Source organism: Larimichthys crocea, chromosome XIII, assembly GCF_000972845.2.
Source record: "Larimichthys crocea isolate SSNF chromosome XIII, L_crocea_2.0, whole genome shotgun sequence".
NCBI lineage: Eukaryota > Metazoa > Chordata > Actinopteri > Sciaenidae > Larimichthys > Larimichthys crocea.
In genome coordinates this window covers 37768404-37792374 of record NC_040023.1, presented here as the reverse complement: position 1 = coordinate 37792374, position 23971 = coordinate 37768404, and the positions used below count along the sequence as shown (strand labels likewise).

At 43.5% G+C, this 23971-nt stretch overlaps 2 protein-coding genes across 7 annotated transcripts in view; both read left to right on the top strand.

Moving 5' to 3' along the window:
* Positions 1 to 283: 283 nt before the first annotated feature.
* On the top strand, positions 284 to 20289 carry LOC104938616 (transient receptor potential cation channel subfamily M member 1). Its single transcript, XM_019262991.2, has 28 exons — positions 284 to 367; positions 4464 to 4540; positions 4625 to 4817; positions 4929 to 5142; positions 5356 to 5480; positions 5642 to 5813; positions 6363 to 6537; positions 6643 to 6766; positions 10773 to 10845; positions 10988 to 11088; positions 11455 to 11640; positions 11779 to 11913; positions 13633 to 13683; positions 13754 to 13894; positions 14269 to 14298; positions 14454 to 14740; positions 14909 to 15137; positions 15625 to 15756; positions 15827 to 15967; positions 16400 to 16528; positions 16694 to 16945; positions 17105 to 17279; positions 17845 to 17865; positions 18029 to 18173; positions 18270 to 18469; positions 18644 to 18776; positions 19117 to 19463; positions 19535 to 20289. Exons 1-28 carry the CDS (start codon positions 284 to 286, stop codon positions 20170 to 20172), a joined length of 4710 nt encoding a protein of 1569 aa, XP_019118536.1. The 3' UTR covers positions 20173 to 20289.
* A 1821-nt stretch (positions 20290 to 22110) lies between these two features.
* vps13c (vacuolar protein sorting 13 homolog C) overlaps positions 22111 to 23971 on the top strand; it is a 54730-nt gene continuing 52869 nt past the window's right edge. For 4 of the 6 annotated variants that reach the window (XM_027287448.1, XM_027287444.1, XM_027287443.1 and 1 more), the window contains exon 1: positions 22116 to 22353. In XM_027287448.1, the coding sequence (XP_027143249.1) occupies positions 22254 to 22353 (100 nt within the window). In that variant the 5' untranslated portion in view covers positions 22116 to 22253. Of the gene's footprint in view, positions 22354 to 23971 lie in introns of all 6 variants that reach the window. The other 2 variants (XR_003463661.1, XM_027287446.1) reach the window with 2 other exon arrangements.

Here is a 23971-nt window from a genome sequence, read left to right as displayed (position 1 = left end):
CTGTCTGAATTAGATTTACGTTCAATCACATTTATCAAATCTCCATCCATTAAAGAGCAGCAGCCCTCTGAGTCCACTAATCCAGATTAGAGAGAGAGAGGACGGGGTCTCAGTCTGCCTGTCACATCACAGCCCACCAACAGATGCCTGAACGCAGCACCAAGGCTGGACCACAGTACAGACCACAGTACAGACCACAGGACGACTACAGGAAGACCACAGGACGGGAAAGAGGAGGCTAAAAGATACGGGACATGAACGTAGACAGTTGAACGTGATCAACATGGACAACAGAGGGAGGAGAGGAACGAACGGATCTTTGAAACGCTCGTCGATCAAACGCAGCGCATCATCTGGTTCACAGAAAGTAAGACTGTTATGACTGAATCTTAAAGACTGTTAATCTGAGGTATAAAAACTGGTGGTCTTAGGGTTTAATGATGAGTCATGTTAAACACACAGAGTGAACCTTAATGAGCACTCATTAAGCTCAGCTCATTAAATACACACACACAGGACAAATCAGTTCATTCATGAAGCTTCTATTGATGTTTGATTATTAAACAGCTGTTACATTTTGATGATTTGTTACCTGAACAAAGTATTTAAAAGTTGTGAGCAGCTGAAACCAAACAGCTGGTGGAAAATCTCACAGTGAATGACGTTACCTGTCAACAGGTGAGGCACATGACTGTGACAGTGTTTGTGAGGTAAATATGGGAGGGGTTCCTAAATACTGTTGGTCTGAGGTTTAAAGTCAGTCAGTCAGTCAGTCTGTCTGTCTGTCTGTCTGTCTGGATTAGATATATACTTTATTTATCCCACCACGGGGAAATTCACTTGTAACAGCAGCAAGATAGAAAAACAAAAGTAGAAGAGGCCAAAACACAATAAACAGACAGAAATGAAATGGACAGAAGTATCTATAACTACACATTAACCACGAAAAATCAACCTTCAAAAACAGATAAGTACTGAGTGGCATAAAAAGTGGCATGATATATAAAGAGTATTGTAGTGTAAAATGACTCGTTTGGCTCTCAACGAAGGCGGTCGCATCTTCTCCTCCTCTCCTCCCCTTGGCCTTGCCTGCTCTCCTGTCTGTGTCTAGTCTTTTGTCTACTATTGAAGAGACTCTCCTTGTACTGCTCTCCAAACTATCAACATCATGGATCTGATCAATTGGTCTCTAAACGCAATTGACACCATCTTCTCAACGAGAAGCCCGGGTTCGGGGGAACCTGTATGTCCTGCCGGAACGTTTGCAGCTGGTTACTCGATGGACGCCTGGGAGAAGTGGCGGGTCGTGTGTCTGGCGGCTCTTTCTGTGGAGGACGTTGAAGACATCTTTCTATTCGGATTGTTGATGACAAGTGTCTTGCTGATTGGAGCGGGCATGGCACTGATTCATCGAGGCATGCGGAAAATGCTGATAGCCGTGCAAAGCCCCATTACGCTGCCAGCAATGATTGAGGCTCTGAGCAGAGCTGTCGGAAACCTGAATGAGGCCGTGCACCGGAATACGGATAACATCGGAGTGTTGGATCGCAACAACGCGGATAACATCACAGCGTTGAATCGCAAGGTGGACGACATCACAGAGACTATGAACCGGAACATGGTCACCATTACGGGACCAGGATATGGGTTACATCATGGAGAAGCTGACAGTTTTGCAAAGGCAAATGGATCGTTTTGGAGACCAAGCTGGCTGAGAGAGCCTGTAGCGGATAACGCAGCTACGGGGCCCCAAGACCAAACAAATTCCAATCTTATCTTGACCTCCCCACACCTGCAGAGCCTTGGCCAAGGCTTCTGCTGGAATAACAACTCCCCCGGAAGATCACTACAGCGAGACGCTCTTTGCCCGACTCCCCTACTCCCCTATCTCCCACTGACACTTGTTGACTGTTCTGCCATGGCCTGATCAAGGCTGTCTCCATAGCAACTGCCATGCCATCGCCATAACATCTGTGGACTGAGACTCCACGATTACGGACAGGGCGGGGCACGTCTCCAGGCTTACGCACACATGCACAGACTTACAGATATGCTTTCACTGCCCTACCCACATCCCCCCGCCTTCACCGCTTGTTCCCCCCAGCCTGACAAGGCGGGTCTGTGACCAGCGCCCTCTGGCTGCAGGACCGGATGGCTGCGTGTCTGTGCTGGGATTACTCAAACCCCCCATCCCCTATCCCCTGGTTGCTAGTGATGTGTCTCATCTTGTAGAGTGTACTGTATATGTGCTAAAACTGCTGAGGTGTTTTTGTCCTGCTCCCAGACTGTACTCCTTACAGGAGCACAGTCTGTGGGTTGTTCTTTTTTCTCCTCCCCTCTCCCCATGTTGTATCCCTTTTTTTCTTCTTTCCTTTGGCTACCATACACTGTCCTGTCCTCCCCCACTTGTCATATTACATGTATTATTTGTATGGACAGACTGGTTTGCAATTTCGTTGTACTGTACTTGTACTGCTACAATGACAAAATAAAGCCCCTATCATCATCATCATTATCATCATAGTGTAAGTAATTTTGCAAAGAAAGTGACCATAATATAAATAATAGTATTATTGCTATAGAGTAGTGACCATAATATAAATAGTAACTAGAAAATTCGCGCAGAAATTTGACGACAAGAGTGACGAGTGGGCTGTTGCCGGGGGTCTGTATTCAAAAAGCACACCTCAAACAGTCATTTTTAACATGTTTATTTAGACACAGGAGCAGCTAGTGCTGCCGTGCTAGAAATTAACATTAGCTTGTTAACAATTACCATGTGTTTAATTTTTTGTGGCTAATGTTAATTAGTATATTAGCATTTAAATTAATTTTAGCATTAGCTAGAAAATAGAAAGAAAATAGAGCAACAATTTAAGAATAATGTTTGTCAACGTAAAATGACAAGAGAAAGAATCTGTGAAAAACTGTTGTGAAGAACGTGGACGCTCTGAACGCCCTGGACCCTTTGATGATGATGATGATTTGATGATTCTGGGTCCAGGTCGGTCTGAATGAAAATATTCCGTGGCTCATGAGACTCTCAGAAAGATTAGCTTGGACCGAGTCATGAGACCGGCTCCAGCAAGGAGGCCTGCTGCCTCACATGCTGGTCACATGAAATTGATCAGCTGCATCACATCAGCCACTTCCCTGTGCTGGAGCTGCTCTGATGATCTACACTGAACCAAAGACTTTGGACCAGAAATCAGGACCAGGGACCAGCCTGGACTGTTGGAGCCTCATAAACCTGCCCGGCCCTCATAAAGCTGTCTGGTATGGTCTGGTCAGAGAAAAAGACGTTCTTGTAGAGATGAGACAAGACGTACTGCTGTCGTCACACATTTATGATTCTTCTGAAAAGAAGGATGATAAAAGATAATGAAGATGATGAAGAAGCATCTCAGAGGTCTGTGAATCAGGTCAGGTCCTCTTGGATCAGGCTTATGGTCTCCGGTCCAAAGATGATCAGATGTTCTGTTAAGAACTAAAAAGCATTTTGTCTTTTCTCTCAAGTCCTAAAAAACTTAAATGTATTCATTTACTCTGACTGATGCTGATACACGTCCACAGTTTAACATTAACATGAAGATAAATGTCATCAGAGACTCTCTGACTGAAGTTAATTATCTACAACAGCTTCCTGTTTTGACCTCTTCCTCCAATCAGATTTCAGCGCTCAGAGATTTGATTGAATTTTTTATAAAAATCTGATTTATTGGCGTTGGTTGAAACTCAGATTAAAAATCTACAAAAGTCACAAAAAGATCTTTAAATTAAAACAAACTTTAATTTGTTTGATCTGAGCGACGTTCTCAGGAGAACTCTGCTGCAGTCTGAAGGGATGAAGATGTGATGATGAAGATGGTGGTGAGGATAGTGATAATGGTAATGCTTCATTGTTCATGTGACAGAGACAATAAAAGCTCAGCTGCTGTGTACTTCATGTTAATCCTCCATCAGCGTTCTCATGGATTTAGAGGTTAAGAGGATTTCAGAGAGAAATCAAGCTCTGGACTAATTAGACAGATCACAGAGACACAGGCTACGAGACTAGGAACTGAGACTGTCACAGAGACTAGCACTAAGACTGAGACCAGAGCCAAGAGCAGGACTCAGACGGTCACAGAGACCAGCGATGAGACATGAGAGGCTTTATGTTTCAGCTGAATTTGGGGAGCCACTGGACAAAGACCGGCACAGAGGCCGACCAACAGTCAATGATTACGTTGAGTGATTCTGGTTAATCTAGATCCAGGTTTTAAAATTCAGACTTTGAAACTTTTTTTTTTAAAATGCTAATCTGAAATTAAAGATCATCGTCCAATCAGATCAAACCTTATTACATCAGAATATTTATCATGTTTTAGGGTTACATCCAAAATCTTCATAAAAATCTTCATTCATAAATTCATTTAATAACCTTAATGATCTGATCTCTACATGTTTGCTTCCTGTTTCAGATCCAGAGAGCATGGATCGAGAGAACTTTCCAGAAGAGAGAATGTGTCCAAATTATTCTCAGCAAAGACACCAACAGGTACTGACTCACTGTTAGCTCAGTTAGTTAACCTGAAGTTAACTCTTTCTAATAAATTATCATCTATTTGTTGATGTGGTTCAGGTGCAGTTGTGGTCAGGTGGTGACGCAGCACACGTCCATCTTACCAGGGTGCAAAGATGATGGGGCTCCTCTGGTTCAGCTGGAGGTCCAACCTGTAGAGAGATGGAACCCCCTCAAACACACTCAGCCATCCCCGACTGACGCCTATGGAGTCATTGAGTTTCAGGGAGGAGGACTCATCAACAAAGCCATGGTGCTTCAACACATCAGATACCATGTTAATCTGTCATCAACCACACAAGTTCACTAACAACTGTTCTTCATCATCCTCCTCCTCTTCTCCATCCTCCTCTTCTTCCTGCAGTACATCCGAGTCTCCTATGACTCCAAACCAGACCATCTGCTCCATCTCATGGTGAAGGACTGGCAGCTGGAGCTTCCCACACTGCTCATCTCCGTCCACGGAGGCCTGCAAAACTTCGACCTTCCCCCTAAACTGAAGCAGGTTTTTGGGAAAGGACTGATCAAAGCAGCCGTGACCACCGGAGCTTGGATCTTCACCGGGGGAGTCAGTACTGGTACGATACAGCGGCTTACAAACAACATGTTCTTTAATATGTTAACACGTTCTTTAACATGTTTGGGAGACATGTTCACCTGACCAACACTTGATGATATAAAATCTTGTCTTTATGAATTCTTGGACCTTGTACCTGGACCTTGACCCTGTGCCTGGACCCTGGACTGTGGACCTTGTACCTGGACCCTGATCATGCCCTGTGGTCTTTCAGGAGTGATCCGCCATGTTGGAGACGCTCTTAAAGATCATTCGTCAAAATCCAGAGGAAAAGTCTGTGCGATCGGCATCGCACCGTGGGGCATCATCGAGAACAAAGAAGACCTGATTGGAAGAGACGTAAGACAAACCAGAGCGGTGGACTGATTTAGACTAAACTGGACTGAACGACACTAAACCAGAACCAACGAGAACTCATCACCTCATTAAGACTTAAGTCTCAGCTGTGACTCTGCCCACCTCTGATGGGACCAATGTCTGACCATGTCTGTCTGTTCCAGGTGACCCGGCCCTATCAGACCATGTCCAACCCGCTCAGCAAGCTGTCAGTCCTGAACGGCAGCCACTCCCACTTCATCCTGGCAGATAATGGGACCAACGGGAAGTACGGTGCTGAAGTCCGCCTCCGCCGGCAGCTGGAGAAACACATCGCCCTGCAGAAGATCAACACACGTGAGTCCCACAATTGCAACAGGTGACCACTGAAACAACCAATCACTGCTGTCCCGAGAATGACAGGGTTGGGTTGGAGGACTTCAGGTGGTGATAAAAGACATTTGATGAATTCTCCCTCTGGTTTCCTGTCATGGCTCATCAGTCCCACCTGCTGTGTCCATATGACCCATCATGTGACTGATCATGTGACCTGTGTGTTTCCCTTTGTCATCCTATGATTGGAGCTGTCTGTAAGGCAGGGACAGCAAAGGAAAGCTCAGCCGTCACCTCTCGCTTCAACCAAGAACACACTTACCTTTGCTAGCACAGAGCCCGAGAGCAGGTGTGACTCCTAGCCTAGCTTAGCAGGGGGGAGGCTGTTAGCCTAGCCTAGCCTAGCTGCAAACAGAATGCAGCAGCAAAATGTGCAGACAGTGTTACTAAAGCCAAAATTATCTTAGCATTGTTTGTAACATCATTGAATAACTCCACCACACAGAGTGGTCATGTGACCTTGCAGGTGGTAGCAGTCCAGGTGCTGTGAGTGTTTGGTGTGGGATGTTTCAGGTCTGGGTCAGGGCGTCCCTGTGGTCTGTCTGATCCTGGAAGGTGGTCCAAACGCCATCTCAATCGTATTGGAGAGTCTGAAGGAGGAGCCTCCAGTCCCTGTTGTCGTCTGTGACGGCAGTGGCCGAGCCTCTGACATCATTTCTTTTGCACACAGATACTGCGAGGAGGACGGGTGAGTCACATTCATTGATGAGATCATTACATTCATCACAGTTTGGTTTTCTAAAGAGTCTGAAGCTGCCAACATCACATGACTGTCTGAGTTTCTCCTGCACAGGTTGCTGAGTGACGGCGTCAAAGATCAGCTGCTGGTCACCATCCAGAAAACCTTTAACTACAGCCGCAGCCAGGCGCAGCAGATCTTCCTGATGGTGATGGAGTGCATGAAGAAAAGAGCTCTGGTAGGTTCACTGCAGGTAGCAGTGTTAACACAGCATTAACACGACATTAACATGATTTTAACATGACATTATCATGTTCTATATTCTGTGCTCATTTAAATTAATTTCCAACACGTTCTACATTGTGTTTGTGTTTAACCTTAAAGGTGTTGTTGTTTATTCTGACCTCGTACTGTCATCTGTGTCACAGTAAATTCATTCATTTATCTCCATGAACCGAACCATGAACTCAGATTGATATTAATACAATAAAATATATTAATAAATATAAATATATGTAATCTGGATTTCGTTCAGAGGAGACATAGACATAGACATTCACATTCAGTCTGCACAAACACAAACCCTGTTAAAGAATGACGTATGAAACAAGACCAGGACCTGAACACTGACCTGTTTTCTCTGGTCCCCTCCCCAATGTGACCAGTGATGACATGTGTAGCCGCATGTCGTCATTTCACCGCTGGCTGTCGAGGTGGTGTCCAGCAAATGATGTGGGCTTCATAGATAATTGGACACCTTTCTAGGGAAAACCTGGTCTGATTAGGAGAGACGGCATCCATCCCACTTTGGATGGAGCAACTCTCATATCTAGAAATATGGCCAAGTTTATTAGCTGACCAAAACCATGTCGACAACCCAGAGTTGAGACCAGGAAGCAGAGCTGCAGCCTTACACGCTTCTCTGTGCCTCCATTAGAGCAGCTGCCCACCCAATCCTTTAGTATAGAGACTGTGTCTGTCCCCCGTCCACCCAGTCCTTTAGTATAGAGACTGTGTCTGTCCCCGTCCACCCAGTCCTTTAGTATAGAGACTGTGTCTGTCCCCCGTCCACCTACATTATTTAAAGATAAAACAAACAGAAGAGGAGTTCATCATAAAAACTTAATCTACTTAATCTCATAGTGCTGTAGGCAAATTTAAGGAAGTGATTCCTTCAGCATTGAATTCAATGCCATGTCTAACTGTAACAGAGGACTTGTCTGCTTCCTTTAGCCCCTCACAAATAGATCATCTTGCTGATAGTACTACAGGCTCATTACGGACAACTCTAGACTCTATTGCACCTCTGAAAAAGACAAATTAAACAAAGGGATTAGCACCATGGTATAGCCAGCAGACTCGTAAATTAAGCAAGAGGCACGTAAATCTGAACGCAAATGGCCACTAAACTGGAAGAATCTCATCTAGTCTGGCAAGATAATCTTAAAACATAATTAAACCTCTTCTTAAAAAGCCCACTCTAGACCCAGAGGTCTTAGCCAACTACAGACCGATATCAAACCTTCCCTTTCTGTCTAAGATACTTGAGAAAGCTGTAGCTAATCAGCTGTGTGACTTTCTCCATAACAATAGTCTATTTGAGGATTTCCAGTCAGGATTTAGAGTGCATCATAGCACAGAGACCGCATTAGTCAAAGTTACAAATTACCTCCTAATGGCATCAGACAAAGACTCACTCTGTACTTGTCCTGTTAGACTTAGTGCTGCACTTGACACCATTGACCATCAAATTCTTTACAGAGACTGGAACATCAAACGGCATCAAAGGAACCGCCCTAAGCTGGTTTAAGTCGTATTTCTTAGATCGATCTCAGTTTGTTCACGTCAATGATGAATCCTCCATGCATACCAAAGTTTGTCATGGAGTCCCACAAGGTTCTGTACTAGGACCACTTCTATTCAGTTTATATATGCTTCATCAGGAGCATCTGTGTCTCTCTATCTCTATCACAGGTTCCACTGCTACTGTAATCATTTTATCAGTCATTGTAATTCATTGTCATTTTATCATTCATTGTAATTCATTGTCATTTTATCAGTCATTGTAATTCATTGTCATTTTATCAGTCATTGTAATTGTACAATATGTTTGTGTTGATTTGTTCTGTACACGTGTCATCTATTGCACGTCTGTCCGTCCTGGGAGAGGGATCCCTCCTCTGTGGCTCTTCCTGAGGTTTCTTCCACCTTTTTTCCCTGTTAAAGGTTTTTGTGAGCAAGTTTTTCCTCACTGGAACCGAGGGTCTAAGGACAGAGGGTGTCACTCCCTGTACAGATTGTAAAGCCCTCAGAGGAAAATGGACTTTGTGACTTTGGGCTATACAAATAAAAATTGATTTGATTCATTAGGAATCACTCCGTTAATTTTCATTGTTATGCCGATCACACCCAATGATATTTATCGAATCCAATCAGTTAACTAAAGTTTAAGCATGTCTTAAGGATATAAAAAGTTGGATGATACAATTTTCTGTTAAATTCAGACAAAACTGAAGTTCTTGTAATTGGACCCAAACACCTCAGAAACTCTCTTTCTAGAGACTTAGTTACTTTAGACGGGATCACCCTGGCCTCCAGCTCCACTGTAAAGAATCTTGGAGTTGTCTTTGATCAGTATCTCAAGCGGATGCAGAAAAACTAGTCCACGCATTTGTTACTTCAAGGCTGGACTATTGTAACTCTTTGTTATCAGGCTGCTCCAATAAGTCTTAGGACTTTGCAGTTAATTCAGAATGCTGCTGCACGTGTTCTGACAGGAACCAAGATCAGAGATCACATCTCTCCCATTCTGGCTTCGTTGCACTGGCTACCTGTTAAATCTAGAATAGAATTTAAATTCTTCTCCTTACTTACAAAGCTCTTCATGGTCAGGCACCATCATATCTAAAAGAGCTTATAAGACTTAAGAGTTTCCTTTTTGATAGAGCTTATAGGTAGGGCTCAGGTCATCTCTTAGTTATGCTGCTACAGGACTAGACTGCAGGGGAATGAGATAACTTTGTTATGATATGAAGCAATATAAATAAAACTGAATTGAAAAAAAATGACAGAGTGGGAACCACAAATGCAGAGCAGGAAAATGAATTATTACATTATTTTATCACATGTGTACACACACACATAGATGTATATGACATATATGTAGACCAGGACATTGTTCTTCAAGGTTAAACAGACGATGGAGGATGACATCCAACTCAGTGACATGCACTATGAATCCTAGGTATTGCACAGCTCCTTCCTGCTCTGTGACCCTGTCGTTGTGACATTAACATAATGGCGAAGGTTTGACCTTTGATCCAAAACTGCACCACTTAACAGAGATTGTTCTGTGACCCACGGCCGTTTATTTAATCCCACAATCCTCTGCTTCTTCCTAAGAACAGCTGGTCGAACGTTTGCATTAAATCAATTCACTAAAAATGATTTTTGTCAGATTAAAATGATGCACGGACACGTGTCTCTGCTCTGAGACAGCCACAAGGACAGAGACAGACAGGAGGACAGACACAGACACAAGGACAGAGACAGACATGAGGACAGACACAGACTGTCATGACTAATAAAGCTGGCTATGTTTAGGTTGTCTTGTGTCAATGTTGTCTTGTCATTTCCGGTTTTATTTTGAAAGGTAACTCTCCTCTCGTTTCAGGTCACTTGCCCTTCCCTATGTGTCACCAGTCTGAATGTCTTCCCTGCCCTGATTGTTTCCACCTGTTACCCTGTGTATATATTGTCTGCGTCTCCCGTTGTCTGTTGCCAGTTCGTCTGGTCCTTTGTGCCAGAGAACCAGCGCCTTTCCATAGATTCGTCTAAGTCCTTGTCTTGTGCATTATCAGGTTTTGTGTTTTGCTTTGATACTTTGCCTAGCCTTTGTATTTCATAGTTTTTTCCCTCGTAAGAGTGTTTTTTTGTTTGTGATTTTTTCCCTGATTTTGTTAATAGGTTTTCCCTCTCGGGTGGTTTTTGTTTTCTTAGAGTATTTAGTGTTTTCCTCCCAGTGAGTTATTTTCTGTTGAACTTTGATAATAAAAGATTTGTTTTGTACTTTGTCTTCCGAGTCGTGCATTTGGGTTCAAGCCATTGTTCCAGCCGTGACACAGACACAAGGACAGAGACAGACAGGAGGACAGAGACAGGCACAAGAACAGAGACAGACAGGAGGACAGACACAAGGACAGGTTCTGTGTATAGATCGGTGTTGTTGTTTGTTCTGTGTGTAGATCACAGTGTTCCGGATGGGTTCTGAAGGACAGCAGGACATTGAGATGTCCATCCTGACAGCTCTGCTCAAAGGTAACAAACAATCAGACCATGGTCTGTCCTGTTTCCTGCCTCCTGTAGCCTTGGTTCTGATTTCCTCTTCCTGTACCTAGAGTTTCACATTAGTCCGGGTCGGGCCGTTCAGGAACAGCTGATCAGTTTGATGTCATTTCAGGTACGAATGCATCAGCATCTGATCAGCTGAGTTTGGCTCTGGCCTGGAACAGAGTTGACATCGCTCGCAGTCAAATATTTGTGTACGGACACCACTGGCCTGTGAGTCCACTGATACATCCATCTATCCACCCATCCATCATCATATATCCATCCATCCATCATCATATATCCATCCATCCACCCATCCATCATCATTCATCCACCCATCATGCATCCATCCTACTAAGGAGCTAACCACAGTTAGTGGTTCACTACTTATCAATGTTTCCATCATAAATTCTGTAAATCACCTCAGTAGTCTAACATTATTCCCTGTTGGTCACAGAGGCTGAGCTCGAACCTCATCCGGTCTGGCTGCTGAGCTCAGTTCTGTTGCCTGTGCAAACTTTGTTTCATTTGTCTGAAGTCTCTGATCTCAATCGCTTGTATATTTCATGAATGTCTTGGGTGTTGGATGTTCTGCAGCCTGTAAGCTCCTTAAACACGGACCGACCTAAAAGTCCAATGACCCAACGACCAGCTGGAGGAGGAGGAGGAGGAGGAGGAGGAAAAGGGAAAGGGAAGGCCCGTGCGAAGAAAGGAAAGGGAGGAAAAACCAAACCAGAACCACCCGAGGAGACTGACCCAAGGAAACTGGAGCTGCTCAGCTGGGTAAACAAAACCTGAACCACACTGAAGTAATTCTGGAATTAAACTGGCTAACACTGAATTATTATTATTAAATGAATTATTCACAAATGTATATTTATTGTTTATATTTATTCATATTTTTTGCATGTTGTTTTGCAGGTGCACTCTCTGGAACAGGCTATGATGGACGCTCTGGTGTTGGACAGAGTCGACTTTGTGAAGCTGTTGATTGAGAACGGTGTCAACATCCATCACTTCCTGACGATTCCTCGTCTGGAAGAGCTGTACAACACGGTGAGATACCTGATCAGTGAAGAATCAATACCTCACCTGGAGGAGCTGTACAGCACTGCTGACTGCTGTTTCTGTGGTTGTCGTGGTGCTGAGTTATGAAACAAAAGCTTTAACCTCTGACATGATGATCTGCAGATTATCATCCATCAGTCATCTGATAATCTGTAAAGAGTGCGTGGGTCATCACACACTGACCTCAAACACATCACTCAACAAGATATAAAAAATATATATAAGACTATCTTTATGTAAAGAAAATATATCTATCTATATAAATAAAATATATCTATCTATACAGACAGAAAGAAGTGAGGAGAATAAACAGGATGTTCTCCACTGAGTCATCTAGGGTGTACTCTCAGTGGCAGGGTAATAACACCAGAACGGATCTACCCGGGGCAGAAACCATAACACATAACACCAATGCTCAGTGGCTAGTGGATTTAAGAGCAGACCACAACGATCCTCCAGAACAAGAACTAATAACCATTACATTGGCAGACATCCAAGACAGAGTATCAGGTATGAAGAGCTGGACAGCTTGCTAAATAATCAAATCAGATCAGATTTTATTTGTATAGCCCAAAGTCACAAAGTACAATCTGTACAGGGAGTGACACCCTCTGTCCTTAGACCCTCGGTTCCAGTGAGGAAAAACTTGCCCACAAAAAACCTTTAACAGGGAAAAAAGGTGGAAGAAACCTCAGGAAGAGCCACAGAGGAGGGATCCCTCTCCCAGGACGGACAGACGTGCAATAGATGTCACGTGTACAGAACAAATCAACACAAACATATTGTACAATTACAATGACTGACAAAATGACAATGAATTACAATGAATGATAAAATGACAATGAATTACAATGACTGATAAAATGACAATGAATTACAATGACTGATAAAATGACAATGAATTACAATGACTGATAAAATGACAATGAATTACAATGACTGATAAAATGACAATGAATTACAATGACTGATAAAATGACAATGAATTACAATGAATGCTAAAATGATTACAGTAGCAGTGGAACCTGTGATAGAGATAGAGAGACACAGATGCTCAGCAGCAGCAAATCATCAACTAACTATAAACTGTGATGGAGATATGGCAGCAATAATGACAGTAGTAATATGTGTAGTGGACGTCATGCAGGACCACAGCAGCAGCCACGATCCACGAGAACCTGCTGGACGACAGAGACAGAAACTCCAGGGAAGAAGTTTAGTTAGTAACATGCATTAATGAGACATGAATGTTTACAGATGGTGCTGGTAATAGTGATGGAGAGAGAGTTTTCAGTAAAGAGGGATATGACTTCAACCAATACGTGCCTGACGAGGGAGGGACGGACTGACAGACGCACAGACCTTTTAGCCTGCTTAATTAATGAAGAAATAATGAGAAATCAAACCTATCCATGAAACCACTTCTGAATCACCTCTTTAATCATGTTTGGTCTCTTGCTTGCAGTCTTAGCTGGCTTCATATTAAAGAGTGTAGTACATAAACTCTTCATCCAGTTTGGGTCTTCAAATTAAAGCTGGCAGACGTTAAATACATTTTCATCATTTAACTGTGACATAAATATTTAAATTACAAAATGTCTGTGTGTTCAAATATACATGGACGTAAATATATGTAACACAAATGTCCCATGACTTTCCAAAATCTTTCCTGATTTGTTGATGATGACTTTCCTGTTTGTTTTGTAGAAGTTGGGTCCGGCCAACACACTGCACTTTGTGGTCCGAGACGTGAAGAAGGTGAGTTTGAGTATGAACAAAGTCTTTACTAAAGACGGTTCAGATTAAGACTTGACTGGTTCTGTTTCAGGGAAACCTTCCTCCGGACTATCAGATCACGCTCATTGACATCGGCCTGGTCCTCGAGTTCCTGATGGGAGGAGCTTATCGCTGCAACTACACCAGGAAGAGCTTCAGGACCCTGTACAACAACCTTTATGGCCTCAAGAGGGTAAGACAAGACTGACACCAGGCCAAGACTGACACAAGACAACAAGACAGGACTGATATCACTGCAATTACACCAGGAAGAGCTTCAGGACCCTGTACAACAACATATATGCCCTCAAGAGGGTGAGACACCTGATCCAAGACAAGACTGACCAAAGTCTGAACCAAGACCACCTGAGACTGGTTTACAACAACCTGTAAAGGCCCCAAGAGGGCAAGACACCTGACAAGACTGATCCAAGAATGATCCAAGACCATCTGATACCCGTTTATGACAAGACTCATCAAACTGGACCTGAAGGATCCTGAAGGACAGTTCTGGTCCATTCAAAGGTTTCTGGATTAACGTGTTGTATTTTGTATTTTGTCTTGCAGCCTAAAGCTCTGAAGCTTCTTGGGATGGAGGTTTGTGACTTTTAATTCATCTGCAAATAATCTGAGCTGACATGTGAACTCATGAGGACCTGTGTGGACCCATGAGAACTCAGGTGGACTCAGGTGGACCTATGAGGAACTCATGTAGCCTCATGTGGACCCGTGGTCTTGTGTTGACTCTGCAGGATGACGAGCCCCGTCCGAAGGGGAAGAAAAACAAGAAGAAGGAGGAGGAGGTGGACATCGACGTGGACGACCCCGAGGTCAGCCGGTTTCAGTACCCGTTCCATGAGCTAATGGTGTGGGCTGTGCTCATGAAGCGCCAGAAGATGGCGCTGTTCCTGTGGCAGCGAGGCGAGGAGGCCATGGCCAAGGCACTGGTGGCCTGTAAACTCTATAAGGCCATGGCCCACGAGTCGTCCCAGAGCGAACTGGTGGACGACATCTACCAGGACCTGGAGAACAACTCCAAGTGAGTACTGCAGAACCAGTTCAGGACACTCATGGGTACCCACAGAACTCATGAGCCACACAGAGAGATAACTGTGGAGCTAACACAGCTAAACATTGAGCTAACAGAGCTAACCTTTGAGCTAACAAATCAAACTGAGCCAACATTCATTGTGTGTTCTGGTTTCAGGGAGTTTGGTCAGCTGGCCTATGAACTCCTGGATCAGTCATACAAGCGTGATGAGCAGGTGGCCATGAAGCTTCTGACCTACGAGCTGAAGAACTGGAGTAACTCCACCTGTCTGAAGCTTGCCGTTGCTGCCAAACACAGAGACTTTATTGCTCATACCTGCAGCCAGATGCTGCTCACCGACATGTGGATGGGCTGTTTGAGGATGGGCAAGAGCAACAGCCTCAAGGTACTGAGCGACCTGGGTCAGGTCTGTACGGGGTCTGGATCTGCCCCTGCCTATCTCAGCATCTTACTAAAGGCTCACGTCCCGACCAGGGCGTTACGCTCCGCTCATACAAACCATCTAGTTGTACCCTCGCCTCTCGCAAAGCGAGGTCACTCTAAACTCTTCTCTGTGGTCGTCCCCAAATGGTGGAATGACCAACGGCTACTAGAACAGCAACATCCCTTTCTACCTTTAAAAAACTTGTAAAAACCTTTCTGTTTCGAGAATGCTTCCCTGCCTAACAAAACTAACAAAACTAACAACTACTCTGTGCTCCTTTACACCTTTCTCAGCTTATGTCCTCCTCTGTAAGTCGCTTTGGATAAAAGCAGCTGCTAATTGCAATGTAATGTAATGTAATGTAATCAGACTCAGCACAGAGGAACTGTGTCTCTTTGTCTTGAAGTTTTAAAGTGATGATGATGTTTTACCTTTGTCCGGTCTGCAGGTGATCTTGGGGATCGTCTTCCCTCCTGCAATTCTCCTCTTGGAATTTCGTCTCGGAGATGAGGCTTCGTTTCATTCATCTAGAGAAAGCGAGGGCGGGAAAACCAAAGAGGATGACAACAAATCCAGCAAGGTAATGGATGCACGGAGCAGCTACACATGACACTTCTCAGTTTGAAACTGACTGAGGCCATTTATTTCAGGATGCTGTCTCCAACGTGGACACCACGTCAAAGAAAGGAGACGAAGAAGAAGAACAAAAGAAGGTCCGGAGGAGGACTCCGATCGGGAAGAAGATCTACGAGTTCTACAATACCCCGTTCACAAAATTCTGGTTCAACACAGTCAGTCTGAAAATGTCTGAACATCCTGTACTGACCCAGTCTCTACGTGCCCCGCTCCGCAGACAACATCCAGCTCTACATTTCCACCAAATCCATCACCTCTGTCCTTGACTCCACCTGCCTCACTGACATCCTGGAAACACAGCAACAAATCATCGTCTCTGAGTCCATCACCAAAACCACTCCACCCTCACAGCTGGAACCTCAGAGTCCTCTTTGACAAGAACCTTTCCTTTGAATATCAAATCACCAGAACCCGTCCATGCCTCCATCACCTCCACCAGCATCCTCTATGGCACAACATCCAGAACCATCCAGAACTTTGCTTGCCAACACTTGATCCCATCACAAACCTCCAGATTTCACCACAGACTTCCTGACTCCACCACAAACCTCTTGAGTCTATATTTATGTGTATGTGTGTGTGTGTAGATCTCATACCTGGTCTACCTGATGTTGTATAATTACATCATCTTGGTGAAGATGGAGCGATGGCCATCTCTCCAGGAGTGGATCGTCATCTCTTACATCATCACTCTGGGCATGGAGAAAGTACGACAGGTAAACAGGAAACACTACTTACTTTTTACTATGAGAGGTAAATGGAAAACTGGAAATATAGATATCTACGATAAGTAAACATGGTCTTGACAAACTGGTATCATGATGTACTGATACTGGTCTCATGGTGGACTGGTATAACCCCACCTCCCCTTCTGTGGTCAGATACTGATGTCAGAGCCCGGTAAATTGAAGCAGAAGATCAATGTGTGGTTGGAGGATTACTGGAACATCACAGACCTGGTGGCCATCTCGGTGTTCCTGCTAGGTTTGCTGCTGCGGCTGCAGAATGAGCCATTGATGGGCTATGGACGCGTCATCTACTGCGTCGACATCATCTTTTGGTACATCCGAGTCCTCGACATCTTTGGAGTCAACAAGTACCTCGGACCCTACGTCATGATGATTGGGAAGATGGTACGACCACAGCATGCCATGACATCACAGACATGGACATCATGATATTGTCTCTGCGTTAGCGTGCATTAGCTACATGGCTAATATTAACATTAACATATTAACACTTTACATTAACATTGTCCTCTGGTCTTTCCATCCTTGTGTCTCCTGGTCCAGATGATCGACATGCTGTACTTCGTGGTCATCATGCTTGTGGTCTTGATGAGTTTCGGCGTTGCTCGTCAGGCGATTCTTCATCCAGATGAAGAGCCAACATGGCGGCTGGCCAGGAACATCTTCTACATGCCGTACTGGATGATCTACGGAGAGGTGTTTGCAGACTCCATAGACCGTAAGACTAGAGTTCATAGTAAGACACCGTGAGACACGTCTGTCCTCACCGTCCTCAACTCTGTCCTCTGTCCTCACCTGTCCACTGTCATCACCTCCGTCCTTTGTCTTAACCCTCTGAGGCGTGCTCTCAGACTCCATAGACCGTAAGACTAGAGTTCATAGTAAGACACAGTGAGACATGTCTGTCCTCTGTCCAATTGATGAATCTGATCAATAATGTAATGGCCGTGTGAGGACCCAATTACAGTAACCCAGACCACAGGATCGTTTGGTAATGGGCCTTTAATCTCTTCTTCAGTAGTCTTTTCAGCAAACAGTTAATAATGAATGCAGTTCAAAAACAGGCTTAAACACAGTCTTTTGGGGCTGAGATATGCCTAACCTCTCAAGTCCAGCAAGTTGATGAAATCCAGCAGGGCAAAGCAGCAGAGGAATGGATTGTGACAAATAAAAAATGCTATATATTTTAACCTAAACATAAAGTCTGTTTGTGTTTATGATCAATGATTGATGATAGATCATTGGTTCTTGATGGTTTTCTGTCTTCCCCTGCTGTCGGGCAGTTTATGCAATGGAAATCAATCGTAAGTACTTCCTGTAAATGTTTACAGCTTGTTAATTATTTCTGATCCTGTTGAAATGTTTTAATGTGAAGCAGACAGATTTCGAGGTGCATCATTTCCTGTTTAGTTTTATTCCATTTGGAGATCTGAATCAAAGTTTGGACTGTGTATTTGTTTGTCTCAGCTCCATGCGGAGACAATATGTATGATGAAGATGGGAAGAAGCTTCCTCCGTGTATCCCTGGAGCGTGGCTCACTCCGGCCATCATGGCGTGTTACCTGCTGGTCGCCAACATCCTGCTGGTCAACCTGCTGATCGCTGTCTTCAAGTCAGTGTTCAGACTTCCTGTTGGTCCACTTCCTGTATACACATGTGATGATGGAGACATGTATGAAACTGTCGTCCATCTTCTTTGTCCCCGCAGCAACACGTTCTTCGAGGTAAAGTCCATCTCCAACCAGGTGTGGAAGTTCCAGCGCTATCAGCTGATCATGACATTCCATGACCGCCCCATACTGCCACCGCCGCTCATCGTCCTCCCGCACATCTACATCGTCCTGAGGAGGCTGTGCTGCCGCTGCCGGAGGACAAACGGGGACCACGATGACCGCGAGAGACGACTACGTAAGACCTGTGTCACTGAGTCTGTCAACCATCCAAAGTCATTCACAGCTCGGACTCACATTAAATAATCTGAGTCTGTGTGGGATTAAACCTGAAATGGATCCTGAGTTTAATGTTTGTTTTTCAGATTAAAACCTGAGTTTGAACCTGAGATTAAACCTGTTTGTTTTTCAGAGCTGATCCTGAGTCCAGATGAGTTGAAGAGTCTTCATGAATTTGAGGAACAGTGTGTGGAGGAATACTTCAGAGAGAAAGACGATGAGAAAGAGTCGTCAAACAACGAGAGAATCAGAGTCACTTCAGACAGGTCAGGAAGACATCGGGCATCATGTTCTCCAGGATAATCCAGGATCATCCAGAAAAATCCAGGATAATTTTCTTAAAAAATGTTTTTCTTCTGTGAAACAGATTTAAAAAAAAAAGATTATACCACCAGAGGGCAACGTGTTTGATTCAGATTGGATTAACGAGTTGACCCTAATCGATCTGGCACTGATCACTGATTTTAAAAACTTGATTTATTTTCTGGAATAAAGACATTAAAATTATTCAGATTATTTACCATGAAACCATTTTTATTAATTTTTTTACAACAACAGTTTAAATTCAAGTCGAACTGAAACAAACTACGTTCTGTCCATGTTCAGGGTGGAGAACATGTTCATGCGTCTGGAGGAGGTGAACGAGCGTGAGCACTCGATGAAGGCGTCCCTGCAGACCGTTGACCTCCGCCTGGCCCAGCTTGAAGAATTCTCGGGTCGGATGATGAATGCTCTGGAGAAACTGGCTGGCATTGACCGGGCAGATTTTGTCTGCTCGCGCTCCAGAGGCTCTTCGGTCTGCGAGCCCGCTTCACTTCTGCGTCATGGTAGCGTCAACAGCGCCGATGGATACAGTCTGTACAGGTACCAGTTGGACCACGATGACAGGACCTCTGTGTCCGGAGAACTGGAGGGCAGCGATAGGAAGGTCCAGCTGAGTCCAGAGAGACAAGGTAGGTGGATCAGCTGATCCTGAACCGCGTCTGAATCCTGAAACCAGCTGATGTGAACTTCCTGTTTCCAGGTGATGTGAAGGAGTTTGGGTCAACTCTGGAGGTGAGAGGACGGAAGGAGAGGACGCAGTCTCTGTCCAGCATTGACATCAGAATCTCCCCCTGCGACCTGGACCAGAGACCCGACCTCCCGCGCCCCACCTCACCTCAGCCCGATTTGCCGGATGGCAACGTAGAGAAAACCCGGCTGGAGGCAGCGGCATCCTTCCCTCTGGAGAGGTCAAAGGTCACACAGTACTCTCCAACCTGCTCCACCCACAGGAAGTCCATCAGCAGCCCCACCCATCAGGACCAGGGCCAGGGCCAGGACCAGGAAGGCTCACAGCAGACCTCTGGATCTCCCAGCATGCCTCACTCATCGGTGGAGGGGAGCATGGGTGATAAAAACAAACAGGAAATGGACGAGGAAACGTTTGGACCATCCGACAATCACCATGGTAACAGCGAGGGGGAGGAACCATCAGAGGAGGACAGGATGTTCCCGACACTGCGGTCCAAGAGTCTGAACGCAAACCCAAGTAAGACGAGGACGAAGAAGGATGGGGAGGAGATGCAGCGTGCCGCTGGCAGCGTCAAGGATCTGGTGTCGGTGTTCAGTGAGGGTTCAGGGGGGCCACGGTCCAGGACCAGAACCAGGTCTGACTGCTGAAGGACTGACTGTGTGTTACTAAAGCAGAGATGATGATAGTTTGGTGTGTTGTGATGATGTAATGATGAGGATGATGATGGTTATATTTACATCTTCCTTCTAGTCTTCTGACCACTCAAAGCACGTTACACTACATATATACATATTCACACATTCACACACATTCACACACATTCATACATTCACACACATACACATTCACACATTCATACACATCACACATTCACACACATTCACACACATTCATACATTCACACACATTCACACACATTCACACACATTCACATTCACACATTCATACACATCACATTCACACACATTCATACATATTCACACATTCACACACATTCATACATTCACACATTCACACACATTCACACACATTCACACATTCACACACATTCATACATATTCACACATTCACACATTCACACACATTCACACATTCACACATTCATACACATTCACAGATTCACACACATTCATACATATTCACACATTCACACACATTCATACACATTCACACATTCATACACATTCACACATTCATACATATTCACACATTCACACACATTCATACATATTCACACATTCACACACATTCATACATATTCACACATTCACACACATTCACAGATTCATACACATTCACACATTCACACATTCATAAGCATTCACACACATTCATACACATTCACACATTCATACACATTCACACACATTCACACATTCATACACATTCATACACATTCACACATTCATACACATTCACGCACATTCACACATTCATACACATTCATACACATTCGCACACATTCGCACACATTCATACACATTCACACACATTCATACACATTCACACACATTCATACACATTCATACACATTCACACACATTCATACACATTCATACACATGCATACACATTCACACATTCATACACATTCACACACATTCATACACATTCACACATTCATACACATTCACACACATTCACACATTCATACACATTCATACACATTCACACATTCATACACATTCACACATTCACACATCCATACACATTCATACACATTCACACACATTCATACACATTCACACATTCATACACATTCACACATTCACACATTCATACACATTCATACACATTCATACATTCATACACATTCACACACATTCACACACATTCACACACATTCACACATTCATACACATTCACACACATTCACACACATTCATACACATTCACACACATTCATACACATTCACACATTCATATATGAATGTGTGAATGTGTAGAATATTGTAATACAGTGTGGAATGTTGAAAACAGTAGAATATTGTAATACAGTGAATTTTAATTATGTTAATTATTTCAGATTATTGAAAATTCTGGTTCTGAAACAGTTTGAGTTCTGTTCTGTGGTTCTTGTGAGAAATTAAACATGTTGGAATTGTATCATCTTCAGCTCATATTTATTCTATTATTGTGTGATTGTAACCAATCAGCAACCTTCATGTCTGTTAAGTGAAGCCACAAACTACAGTTCCTCTTGTCGTCCACTTGAGGCTGGCTCCAGAAGTGTCTCCAATGTTTGCGGGGACGTCACAGAGACTACGTCCAGGTTTTAGACAGTCTGTGGGGACGTCACAGAGAGTACGTCCAGGTTTTAGACATTATAATAATAGTTATAATTAATGACTATAATAGTTTTTTGTTTTATTATCATGATAATAAACTTTCAGACTGTATATATCTATGCATATATTTATATATTTTCACTATTATTGTTTTTACTTTCACTGCTGACAGGAAGTGATGTCACACCCTCCGTGTGTGACTCACCGTCACCTGACTGATCGATGCTCTCTCTCTCTCTCTCTCTCTCTCTCTCACACACACACACACACACACACACACACACACACACACAGTGAACTCTCAGGCAGCACTAATCGATCAAACTCAGCAGACGATCACAGAGACGTAGAACTTGATTTCTCGTCATCTGAGGCGGAAATCAGGTGAAGGCTGACAGCGACCCAAACCCTTTAGCAGGGTACAACCCGGAGCTCTCAGTCATGGTCTTCGAGTCTCTGGTCAGCGACCTGCTGAACAGGTTCATCGGGGACTACGTGGAGAACCTGGACAAGTCCCAGCTGAAAATCGGGATCTGGGGAGGTGAGACGGGGTTAGCCCGCAGACAGAGCCAGACTCGGTTCAGACACGTCACACTTTAACGTGTGTGCGGTCTCCACGGACACACACACACACACACACACAGGACAGGTCACCACGTGTCCTGATAAACATCACGGCGTCCTCTTTAATTCGGCTTCAGTCTAATGTCAGATTCACGTTTTGTTCTGCAGACATTTGAACTGCGCCTTATCTCCGCAGACAGCCCGCTGTACGGGCGCTGACAGCGGGCTGTCTGCGGAGATAAGGCGCCGTGCTGCGAGTCATTCCTCCGGCCTTTGGTTCATTACGTTCAGGCCGAATGAAAGAGACGTTCACGGTGAGCCGATGAGGCAAGGTGTCCCTGTCTGTCTGTGAAGTGTCAATAAAGACAAACACAGCTGAGGTTTGTTATCTGTGCAATCAGTGAACGTCACTATGTCAGTAAACACACCACCGGAAACACGTCATCAGTGTTCGAGTTTTAAATATTTACAGTCATATTCAAAATGTTTGAATATTTCTAAAATAACCACACACACACACACATCTGCAGAGACCATTAACAATAACAATAACAACAACAACAATAATAATAATAATAATAATAATGGTGATAATGATAATTAGAAAACTGCATCCAGGAAAATGGATGGATCTGGACTTCTGCTGAAATGTCTGATGTGAATCTAAAATGAGCTTAAAAAAAATACAATATTGTAGTAAAGTGTGGAATGTTGAAAACAGAATATTGTAATACAGTGTGGAATGTTGAAAACAGTAGAATATTGTAATACAGTGTGGAATGTTGAAAACAGTAGAATATTGTAGTACAGTGTGGAATGTTGAAAACAGTAGAATATTGTAGTACAGTGTGGAATGTTGAAAACAGTAGAATATTGTAATACAGTGTGGAATGTTGAAAACAGAATATTGTAATACAGTGTGGAATGTTGAAAACAGTAGAATATTGTAGTAAAGTGTGGAATGTTGAAAACAGTAGAATATTGTAGTAAAGTGTGGAATGTTGAAAACAGTAGAATATTGTAGTAAAGTGAGGAATGTTGAAAACAGTAGAATATTGTAGTAAAGTGAGGAATGTTGAAAACAGTAGAATATTGTAGTAAAGTGAGGAATGTTGAAAACAGTAGAATATTGTAGTAAAGTGAGGAATGTTGAAAACAGTAGAATATTGTAGTAAAGTGTGGAATGTTGAAAACAGTAGAATATTGTAGTAAAGTGAGGAATGTTGAAAACAGTAGAATATTGTAGTAAAGTGAGGAATGTTGAAAACAGTAGAATATTGTAGTAAAGTGAGGAATGTTGAAAACAGTAGAATATTGTAGTAAAGTGAGGAATGTTGAAAACAGTAGAATATTGTAGTAAAGTGTGGAATGTTGAAAACAGTAGAATATTGTAGTAAAGTGAGGAATGTTGAAAACAGTAGAATATTGTAGTAAAGTGAGGAATGTTGAAAACAGTAGAATATTGTAGTAAAGTGAGGAATGTTGAAAACAGTAGAATATTGTAGTAAAGTGAGGAATGTTGAAAACAGTAGAATATTGTAGTAAAGTGAGGAATGTTGAAAACAGTAGAATATTGTAGTAAAGTGAGGAATGTT